The 11,147-nt window shown below is 51.5% G+C and overlaps 1 protein-coding gene across 4 annotated transcripts; it reads right to left on the bottom strand.

Annotated features, from left to right (window-relative positions):
- Window positions 1–1,686: 1,686 nt before the first annotated feature.
- Window positions 1,687–10,981, bottom strand: Cpn2 (carboxypeptidase N subunit 2). Of its 4 annotated transcripts, XM_046458029.2 has the most exons (3): window positions 10,915–10,978; window positions 6,025–6,286; window positions 1,687–3,628 (listed from the first exon to the last, which is right to left on the bottom strand). In XM_046458029.2, the coding sequence occupies exons 2-3, from the start codon at window positions 6,073–6,075 to the stop codon at window positions 1,985–1,987; spliced, it is 1,695 nt and encodes a 564-aa protein (XP_046313985.1). In that variant the 5' UTR covers window positions 6,076–6,286; window positions 10,915–10,978; the 3' UTR covers window positions 1,687–1,984. The 4 variants fall into 4 exon arrangements, with proteins under 4 accessions (XP_046313985.1, XP_046313986.1, XP_046313984.1 ...); XM_046458030.1 differs by lacking the exon at window positions 6,025–6,286 and having other exon boundaries at window positions 10,915–10,981; XM_046458028.2 differs by lacking the exon at window positions 6,025–6,286 and having other exon boundaries at window positions 1,687–3,716; window positions 10,915–10,980.
- Between the last annotated feature and the right edge of the window lie 166 nt (window positions 10,982–11,147).

Here is an 11,147-nt window from a genome sequence, read left to right as displayed (position 1 = left end):
CCCTGCTCTACAGTCCCACAGCCCTGACCTCCCCACTTGCAGGTCTATAGTCCTCGGCTCCCATTCTCTCTGCACATGTCACCTGTGCACCCCGTCTTGCTCCCCTCAAGGCCCACTATTGGCCAGCCTTCCCTGAGGCTCTTGTCGTCTGAGGTGTGTACTCTTCTGAACCCCCTAGCGTTTGCCAAGGCTCACTTCTTTCCTCTTTGTGCTTTGTGTTCTGTTCTCATCACACCTTCTTCTTCTTCTTCTTCTTTTTTTAATCCAGGGCCTCACACATGCTAGGCAAGCTCTCCACCACTGAGATACATCCCCAGCTCTTTTTATTTTGTTAATTCGCCCAGGCTGGTCTTAAACTTGCAAGCTTCCTCCTCAGCCTCCTGAGAAGCTGGGTTACAGGTACGCGCCTCCATGCCCTGCTGTCCTCTGCCTTCTTGGCTGATCTCTGCCCCAGTGGTAGGCCGCTGGGGGACTGGCTGATTCATTGCTCCCCATACCCCCAAGGCTTTCCATGCTGCAGCTGGGAAACTAGGAAGGAAGACAAGGAGACAGAGTCTGGGGATGGGGAAAGAGAAATGGAAGCCAAAGCTGGACATTCATTAACTAACTGGCCACAAGGATAAGGAGGGGAAAAGATTGGAGGATACCTCCAGCTCCTTAGGTTTGCCAGTTTGCTGGACGGAAACCCAGGAGGAGCTGGGGATAGAGCTTGGTTTAGACCAGCATGTGGCTGCTAAGCAGGCAGAGGCCAGTGTGCCGCCGAGGTGAGCTGAGCCCAAAGAGGAGTTTGGGGGGTCATCCATGTGGAGGGGGCCCTCAATTGGGATTATTGGGGAGGCAGAAATATAGGACCCCTAAAAAGGCTGTTGTGTAGGTGGCGGGTGAGGAACATGAAAATAAGGTGGGGTGGGTCAGCAGTAGTGTCTCCAAACCCCAGGGAGAGCCACGTGCGGTGGCACATGCCCGGAATCCCAGTGACTCGGGGAGCTGAGGCAGAGGATTGCGAATTCAAGGTCAGCTTTAGAAATTTTGTGAGATCCTGCGTCAGAATGACAGATGAAAAGACCTAGAAATATAGGTCAGTGGGTAAAGCACTCCTTGGTTAAATCCCCAGTACAGGAAGGAAGGAAGGGCGGGAGGGAGGGAGGGAGGAAAGAAAAAAAGTAGAAAGAGGGAAAGAACCAAGGGACAACAATTCCAGGGAATGAGCAACCCAGACAGTCAGATGCTGTGAGAAAACCAGGTGGCCAAAGCGGCCCCGCAGCCCACCCGGCTCACCTGTCCCTGCCCTGTCCTTCCCTCCACTCTGTCCTGCATCCTCACAGAGTGGCCCTCTGTGTGTTTATCCAGCAAAGACACCTTTGCCCTCTGGGACTTCCTGTCATGAGAGCCACCAGCTGGCCTTGACCTTCCCAGGGCACTCTTTCATCTCGACTTCCCCTTGCCACAGGAGGGCGCTGATGACACGATGCCCCAGCACGAAGCCAGGCCCTGCCTCCCTGGCCCCCCCACTTCTGTCATTTCCTTTGTCATCTCTGTATCCATTTAAAACAAAATTCCAAGGTGAGACATTGAAACCAACATGTGGGTTTTGAGCTGGATGGGTCCCTGGAGCAATGGTGGCCGCTCCTTGGGGCTGGAGAGAGGGGTGGGGAGAGGGGGTGGGACTGAGTCATAGCAAACCACTGGAGCCGGGGAGGTTTATTCTCCAGACCCTGGCACAGCTTTCAAGGGTGCTTTGAAAGGAATAAGGATGGCCTTGTCGGTCCACAGACTCCGAGAAGGGATGATGGGGGAAGGAGAGGAGGAGGACAAACTGGGGGGAACAGGCCTGACTCCACCTCCGCCACCTTGGAGATGTGACCATGTCCCTTGCAGCAGAAAAGCCAAAGCTTTGGAGACCCAGCTTCTGTCTACCCTTGCCCCTTGCCCGGTCAGGCCCCAGAAGCTACTGTCCAGATTCTTAGATCCAACTGCTCTATAGCTAGGGCCCCACTGCCTGAGCCTCAATAGACACAGTGACTCTCACAGAGCCGCAGCTGGACTTCAAGTCCCACTCCTGACTGGCATTGTATTTCATCGCCAGGAAGCCTGAGCCCTGCCTAGGAGACAGCTGGATGTTCAACCAGCGACACTGGGCCTTGTCACAGGCCAGCACAACAGTGCCCTCGGGGTTGCTATAGGTGCACCTCCTCCAGACTGCCCTTCCCTCCACTGCCAGATCCCATATGTCCCCTAGCTCCCTGTCATCTATCCCGTGGACCTGGAAGCCCAAACGGTCCCGGGTGACAGGACACACCAGCTGTTCTTCCTTCAAAGAGAGTACTGACTGCCCCTTGAGGTAGGCGGGGCCCCCACAGTAGGTGTTGATGTGGAAGAGATGGTCGCTGTACTGGAGCAGCCAGGTAAAGAGGTAGGTCAGGTGACAGTCACATTGCCAGGGGTTGCTGTGCAGGGCCAGGTTGAACAGGTTGTAGTTGGTGTCAAAGATGCCCCCCGGGAGTGTGGTCAGCTGGTTCCTGGAGAGGCTGAGCAGCTCCAGCCTGGACAGGTTCTGGAAGAGGGCTGGGTGCAAGACCGTCAGGTTGTTGCTGCCCAGGTAGAGCTTACCCAACTCCTTGAGGTCCCAGAAGACACCCGCGGGGAGGTGGGTGATAGCGTTGTGAGAGAGCGTCAGGGACACAAGGCTAGACAGGTTGGCCAAGGTGCCTTCAGTGATAGTCTCCAGCTGGTTGTGGGACAGGGACAGTCCCACCAGGCCTGGGTTGTAGGCAAAGAGACCCACAGGCAGCATCCGCAGCTCATTGCCCTGCAGGTTCAGAAAGGTCAGATTCCCCAGAGAGGAGAAGACAGAGGGTGGCAGGTGACGGATGGCGTTGTGCTGCAGCCACAGCTTCTGCAGGCAGAAGAGCCCCGAGAAGATGTTTGGGGACAGTTCCCTGATGGCATTGCCATCCAAGAAGAGCTCCTGCAGTCTGCACAGATTGCCAAACACACCCTCAGGGAGCCTCGAGAGCATGTTGTTGCTCAGCTTCAGGGTCTGCAGGTTGCTGAGCCTGCAGAACAGCCCCCCGGGGAGGTGGGCCAGGCGGTTCTGAGCCAGGTCCAGGGTGTTCAGACGCGTCAGAGGCTGGAAGAGCCTCCAAGGCAGAGTCTGAAATCGGTTCCCCTGAAGCTGGAGGGACTCCAGGGCATCCATGTGGTGAAAGAGGCCCTCGGGCAGAGTCTCCAGCATGTTGAAGTTCAGGGTGAACTTGCCCAGGGAGGTCAAGTTGGAGAAGATGTCGGCACTGAGGTTGGAGAAGGCGCTGCCCGTGATCTCCAGGTCCTCCAGCCTTGGCAGCCCCCCAAAAGCATCTGGCCCAAAGTGATGGAGCTGAGTGTTGAGGAAGACCACTTTGGTCAGATTGGGGCTCCTGCTGAAGGCCCTGGTTCCCACTGTAGTGAATGAGGTCTCCACAAAGACGATGTCCGTGGCGTGTGGTGGGATGTCCAGCGGGATGGCGGCCAGCCCTTCATCTGAGCAGAACACCTCCCGGATGAAGCAGTCGCAGCCCACTGGGCAGGGCTGGGTGGGTCTGGCCAGGAGCAGGAGGGAAGCCCAGCACAGCCAGGCTCCAGGGAGCATCTTCCAGATCCGAGGAGGGAGAGAAAACAGAAGGGACACCTTTATCAAGGGCAGCATGGCACAGTGTCCAGAGCACTGGACAGTGACCCTAGAAACAGGAATGGATCGTGAGGGAGGATTAGCCTCACTGGGAAAGCCACAGTTGTGGTAACAGGGTTTTCTTATTTGGGTTTGTTTTGTTTCTTGTAGTGCTAAGAATCCAACCCAGGGCATCATGCATGCTGGGCGGTACCCCACCCTAAGCCACACCCAAGCCCCTATTCATAGTTTTAGCACCCAGAGCAGCCTTGCAAGATAGGTGGGGTGGGGTCTCATCTCCTGAAGATGAAGGTCTCAGACGGCCTGACAGGTCACACCTGCAGGTTAGTGCCCACAGCAGAACCAACATCCAAGTTTTGCGAACATTCCATGTTCTCTCCAGATTGGAGAAAGGAGGAAAGGAGAGAAAAAGACAGAGGAAAGATGAGTAAAAGGAGACCATGGGTAGTGCAGAATTTTTCAAGATACTATGTAAACTATGGGAAGATGCAGCCATAAAGAAGAATGAAATTATGGCACTTGCTGGTAAATGGATAGGACTAGAGACTATCGTGCTAACACGCGAAGTGAAATAAGCCAATCCCAAAAAACCAAAGGCTGAATGTTCTCTCTGATCAATGGAGGTGGGGACATGACAGGGGAAAATGAGGGGATAGGAGGGGGGATGGGAATGGGAAAGACAGTGGAATGAACCAGAACTTTACTATGTTCATATATGAATATACGACGAGTGTAACTCCACATCATGTATAACCACAAGAATGGGAAGTTATACTCCATGTATGTATGATATGTCAAAATACATTCTGCTGTCGTGTACAACTAAAAAGAACAAATAAAACAATATATGGGAAGATTGTCGCTGTGTTGGGAATTTCCAAATGTAACTCTTCCAGGCCTGATGGTGAGGATACCCTTCCACCTGCTCTCTGCCATCCGCAGAGGGTGTGTACAGTGCCACACAGCAGCTCCTCAGCACTGCCATCAACTGCTCTCCTCAACCTCACCATGTCCCTCCCCACCTCACCATGATGGAGCCCAGGAACTTTCCAGTGTTGTGTGGACAGGAGGGTCCCAGACTTGGGAATTCCACAAACCAGTAGACCAAGGGGTCCAAGCTTCCAGTGTGCTAACTATTAATCAAAAGCAAAACAAAGAAAAACCTGCCAGTACCTACTGACGCATCACAAATAGGTGACGAAGCTTACAAGTGCATTGTGTTTATTCCTCTGTGGTCATTTTTATTTATTAATCAGTAGCTCGCACATGAAAGACTAGGAAATGTCAGATCAAAAGTCCACATTTTAGGATGATCTGGGGGCTCACATTTCCACCTGGCAAGAATAACCAGGGCTCAATGCCCCAGCCCCATTAGGGACTCTGTGTTCTCCAGGCCATGACCCTGCTCACGTCACTCATGTAGAGGTTTGTAGTGAGTTCGAATCCCTAGCCATGTGACCTTGGGTATGTTACTTCCCCGTCTGTGCTTCAACTTCCTTATATCTAAGAAGTAGGTAATAGTAGTGTGTTAGGATAATTGGGAGGATTAAATGAGCAAGTATAAATAAAGGTTTTAGATGAGGGTCTGACAGTGCAAGAGATTAGTAACTATGTAACTATGTTAACTAGTATTAAAGTAAATTATTAACTATTATTATTAGAACTATTATTAGTAACTATGTTAACTATTGTTAAAGCTTGCAAGCCACAATCATTACAGAAAAGGCAATGTGAACAAAAAAGTAGAAAAATACAAAATATTCTAGATAGAATACATTTGGCCTTATCAAAATAAATTGTTTTAAAGAAAGAAAAGCCTCTTGCAGCATGACCCTAATTTTTCTCTTTACCTCTCCTCAACTGGAATTTACCCTGGTCCCCTGGAGGCCATCCCCTGGCAAGAGCAGCTGGCTGTCTCTCTGCTGCCCTCTGCTGGCTGCCTCCGCCACCTCAAGCTTCAGCTGTGAAAGGCTGTTCCCAAGGTCTTCCTGCACACAGAGCACTTAGAAAGGCCAGTGTACTTAGCCTCATCCATTCAGACACTCAGTGACTCTCGGTTTTCCCAGAAATGTTCTTTCTAGCCTGTAGAGAAGGGAAAGTGTCTCCCTGAGAAAACGCATTCCTCTCTCAGGCACCTTTGCTTAAACTCCAGGCGGTGGCATTAGAAGGGACTCCTGCAATGGCAATTGGAGACACATGAAGGAAAGGAAGGACCTCAGGCCAGTGTGTGTCCCCTGGGCCAGCAGTTACAGAGCTCAGTTTTTGAAGGAGACTGCTCTCAGGAGACCATGCGCATAGAAACCTAAATGCAGCGGACTTTGGCTTCGGCAGAATGGCGTCCTGTGCATGTCACATACCTGGGCCGCCCCTGTGGACAAAATACCCAGGGACTCTGAAAGACCAATCATGGCTGTCCTTTCTGTGTGAAGATGAGTGTGTTCATCATCTCTCTATGCCTGGCATCCAGGGCACAAGTGACTTCCTGTTGGCTCAGTCAGTGTTTGCTGAATGGAACTTCCTAGACAGGGATGAGCAGCTTGGGAGGCGCAGGGTCCTTCCCTGGAATGCTGCTGCACAGACCCATGAAGCACCAGTCAGGACAGGATCACAGCCTGGAATCTGCCCAACAATAAGAAACCAGCAATTCTTACTGTTAATGTGCCATGATGGTATCCAGGGACCAGTCACTCTTGCTGGCTTACCCCTTGGATTTTTGGTTCTCCAAGGCAGTTTCTGGAATAAACTCCCCCAGTATGAAGGGCCATCCAACACTAGGATTCGAGAGCCCTGCAGACTGTCAGGCCAGCCTCCTCTCAGGACAGGGAGGCAGGCCCGGGGTGTCTGCAGCCGGGCCGGGTGGCACAACCCAGATCTCCTGTGTTCCCACTTGCTTCTGCCAGGAACACTGTGGCCGAAGTGGGAGGAGCACCATGAGGAGAACCGAGCCTGCTGCAGCATGTGCCTCCCAACTGAGCCCGCCCCAGACTGTGTCCTCTCTCCCTTTGCCTGGGCCTCTTGAATCCTGTCACCTGGAAATAATACATTTTAGAAGTTCCCAGAAAAGGCAGTTGCTTCATTTCAGGCCTTGAAGCAAGACCATGAGACTTGTGGCACAAAAAACCATCTCCAGCAATGGCGGGAGGGATCTGTTGAGAGGGTGGCCGAGCCAAGGGCTTCTTCCCACCTGCCAGTTCCCAAAGCTGCCACATGCATCTTGATCCTCAGAGCAAATCTAGAAGTACCTAGGACAGGGAAATGGAGACTCTCATGCACACACTCAGAAGCAAGGGGCAGGATCAGTTCTGAGGTCTGTGCTCAAAGTAGGGTGTTGCTGTGACCCCACCGGCTTCTGTGCCAAGATTGAGGAATGGCTGGGATGGGCAGGCCTGCTCCTCACATTTGCAGGCCCCAGGGTGAATGCATATCAGGGAACCCCACCCACGGTCTATGTCTTTCTCTTCTCACCTGAGTCTCTGGTATTGAGACCCCATCCATAGCTACTCCAAGGGACCACAGGCCAAGGTGTGCTCTTCTGTGGCAAGATCACCCTGGAGAACATGGACCTGGTCCTGGGTAGTTGAAACATGGTTCAAGATGGGAACCCAGCCTCCAGTCAGCATGTGCCCCTTGGTCTTGACATCTTCTAAACCCTTAGGGATCTTTTAGGAACAGGAAGGCCAGAACAGGGTCTTTTAAGGTTCAAGGCAAGACTCCTCTTGCCCTAGCCAACAGGGATGGAGTGGGGATGCAGGGAAGGATACTAGCAATAAGGGTGCAGAACACCAATAATTTCCAAATGATCCACTCCTGGCCCAAGACTCATTCTTGCATTGCTCTGGATTTACTAAGAGTTTGTACTCTGAAGTCAAACAATCTGGACTCAAGTCCTATATCCATCCTTAATAAACTGTGTGATCTTAGCTGAATTACTTAACCTCTCTGTGTTTCCGTTTCCTCACCTCCAAAACCACCAACACAATACTACCTTCCCTGTGGGGTTGTTGTGAGGATTAAGTGAGAGAATACATAGAAAACTCCATTCCCAGAGCCTGGCTGATTCGGAGTATTTAGCCATGCTAAATGCATCTCCATCCTCAGAGCAAATCTGATTCTCCTGAATTTAGCCAGCCTTAGTTTTCTTCCGAAGTAGTCATGGAGATTAGCTCTGGAAAAACCGATGAGATCATCCAACCGCCCCACTCTGGACTGGAGAGATGCTTCTCAACAGCACTTTTTCTAGCCTCGTCCTCTCTGGCCAAGTGAAAGTGCATTTTTGTCCTTGTTTTAAAGGAACAGACTCAGGCCCTTCCCAGCCCACCCTCAAGAGAGCAGGTCACTGGGGAGCTCCGGAGATGGGAAGCACCCCACCAAAGGATGGTGGAGATGGACACCAGAGGGCCACCATGGGGAGGCAGCCAGAAGGTTGCTGGTTTTCATCTGGGAATAAGACCAGCACATGTCCCCAAAAATGCTCCACACTCAGCAAGCCAAGGAAGTCTGGCCTAATCCATGATTTTACATTTTTATTATTTATTTTTATTTTTTTGGTTGACTGGGTGCAAATGAACTCCTTCCTCTTCTCAAATTGCCCTTGGGTTGGTACATTTCTGTGTGCGTTGCAAGCCAATCTGTCATCCACCACAGAGCTAAGCCTCACTCCTTCCAGAGGGTGACGGGAGCCCAGAACCCTGGCCCAGGTCCCCAGACTGCGTCAGTACATGCTGGATTCTACACTCAGGCTGCCACACATCTGGAAGCAGGAAAAGTGGCTTCTGAAGCACATGGAAACCTTATCCGTTTCCCCAAGGAAGATCTGCTGCTCCCAGACCTGGTCTCCTTCCCTCTCAACCCAACGAAGTCAGTCAAGGGGCTGAGGCGGCAGACTGGGGCTGGTTCCAGCCTGGGCTCCTATCCTGCTGGCCACACACACCTGCCCAGGTGTGACCCTCTAAGCCCCTGCTTTCACATTTGTAAATCGAGAGCGACCATGACAACGCCAATCAGGACACCTACAGTCTAGCATTATTAGGGCCAGTGTGGCACTGAAATGAGACAGCAGGCACCAGACTATCAAAAAAATAAAAATAAAAAGAGCTGGGCTTGATGGCTCACGCCTGTAATCCCAGTGCTTGGGAGGCTGAGGCAGAAGGATGGAGAGTTTGAGGACAGCCTCAGCAACTTAGTGAGGCCCTTAAGCCTAAGCAACTTAGCGAGATCCTGTCTCAAAATGAAAACAATAAAAATAGATAAATAAAAGAGACTGAGAAGCTGGGCACTGTGGCGCAAACCTGTAATCCTAGCAGCTCCGGAGCCTGAGGCAGGATGACCGCAAGTTCAAAGCCAGCCTCAGCAACTTAACAAGGCCCTAAGCAACTCAACGAGACCCTGTCTCTAATAAAATATAAGAAAGGGCTGGGAATGTGTCTCAGAGGTTAAGCACCCTGGGTTCAATCCCAAATACCAAATAAATAAAGATACAGCCTAAATGTGCAACCTGAGGGCTTGGTTAGGTAAATTATGCTACACAGATGTAGTACAAATCTTCTCTGCTATCTTTAAAATTATAGATATGTGTTTAGTAATGTTTGCACTTTTTAAAATGAAATCTATGTAGAATCCCAAAATGCTACATTACCATTTTTAAGGTATATCCGTGCACTGAAAACAGATTATACACAAAATATTTGTAGTGGTTATTTCTGAAAAATACAATTGTGGGTGACTTTTTTTTCTTTTGGTTAAAAATGTATGCTCTACATTTTGAAATGATAAACATGTATAACTTTGGTAATAACGGGGAAGTTATTCTGTTGTAAAAATGGAGATAGTCGGGTTAAAAAGGAGGCAGAACTCCCAGTCCCCTCCAGAAGGCTGAACTGGGTCACACTGGCTCACTGTGCACACACAAATGTGCCACCCCAAGTGCCCAACAGGGGCTTCCTGGAGCTCTGTACCTGTTGGCGTAGCATTGCGAGGCTCAGGGGAGTTTGTCTATGTGCCGCGTAGGTGTTCTAGGAGAGGAGGCAGCCAGAATTTTGAAACAAGAGGAGGTCATGAATTGGGTGCCATCACTCTCCCACCCCAGTCCCCAACTCCAGGTCCCACTGACATTGTGGAGCACCTGTGCTTGCCTTTTCTTATTGCCACTTTTTTTTTGGTAGTGGGGTTGAACCCAGGGGCACTACACTACTGAGTCACATCCTCAGCCCTTTTTTGTATTTTTGATTTAGAGACAGGGCCTTGCTGAATTGCTGGGTCTGGCTTTGAACTCTTGATCCTCCTGACTCAGTCTCCCAAACCGCTGGGATTACTGGCGTGCACCACCATGCCCAGCTCCTACTGCTACCTTGATCCATCCTACCCACCCTCCTAAGGCCGCACATGTCCCACTTCCCCACTTCCTTGACTGCCCCTCCTTTGGATCCTTGGGTCTCTCATCCTCTGTTGAAGGCTTGGGTCTTTCTGCTCTGCATTCAAATCAGTTACACCCACTTCATTGAACTCGGCGGGGAGGTGGGCCAGGGTTCAATGCTCTGCACTCATTACCTGGCCTGGGGCTGGCAGAGAGATGGCACTGCTCTCTGGGATCCCCTAACTTCAGGCCATGCTCTGCATCCTGCTTAGTGGAGTAGGAAAGCACTCTGGCTCTGCCAGGGCAGAGACAGACCTGGGTTCAAAGTCTGTCTCTACACTAGCTACTAGCCATGTGGGCTTTGTCCGCTCACTCCATCCCTCCAAGACTCAATTCCTCATCCATGATTGTAGCCCTCAGGGTCACGGTGGTACTCAATTAAACAGTAAGAATAAAGCCCTGGACACTAGCAGACATCCAATAAAAAGCAGCTGTGTGCAGGTTTCAGTCCTAGGTGACAATAAACTTTATCATCTAAACCTGGACACTTATGGGAATGAAGAGGGACCTAGCAATAATTATGCCAGGTAACAGGTCTAGACAAGGGCAGATCCAGCCATGGATCACCCTGATGATTGCCACTTAGTCAGGGACCAGGTGGTCATCTCCGAAGCCCCTGCCCAGGCCTCCTCCTGCCTCCTTCCAGCCCTAGAGAGCCAAGCCCCTCGTTGCAGCTCCTCCCACAGGAGGGGAACCCGGGTACTGCAGCCTGCTGGAGATAGAAAATGCTCCCAAACGGGGAAGAGAGGCAAGCCTCTCTCCTGCCCCCGAGCCAGGACTCCAGGCCAGATGCCCCCACCACCCACAGACCCAGGCGTGGCCCCGGGAGCCCTACCATGAAGACTGAGCAGGTGGGACAGGCAGCCCTGGATCTTCCTCCAGAGCAGAGGGGCGTCTGGTACAGCCTGCCCCAGCCTTGATCAAAGTTCTGGACAGTGGTTCCTCCCCTCACGTGACCTGTTCTGGGAATGTCATCAGGGTCACAGGGCAGAGAGAGAACCTGGGCAAGGCCACTAAAGATTACAAAATGACCCTAAGCTGCTCCCATACACAGGTGCCTGGTGGGGC

Source organism: Marmota monax, unplaced genomic scaffold (assembly GCF_021218885.2).
Source record: "Marmota monax isolate L192 unplaced genomic scaffold, Marmota_monax_Labrador192_F-V1.1 WCK01_AAM20220418_F8-fsc00052, whole genome shotgun sequence".
Classification (NCBI taxonomy): Eukaryota; Metazoa; Chordata; class Mammalia; order Rodentia; family Sciuridae; genus Marmota; species Marmota monax.
The sequence above is the reverse complement of the archived record's forward strand: the minus strand, read 5'-3'. Positions and strand labels throughout refer to the sequence as shown.

Coding starts and splice junctions, on each gene's coding strand:
- Cpn2 (XM_046458028.2), bottom strand. CDS start 3,685: ATGCTGCCCTTGATAAAGGTGTCCCTTCTGTTTTCTCTCCCTCCTCGG.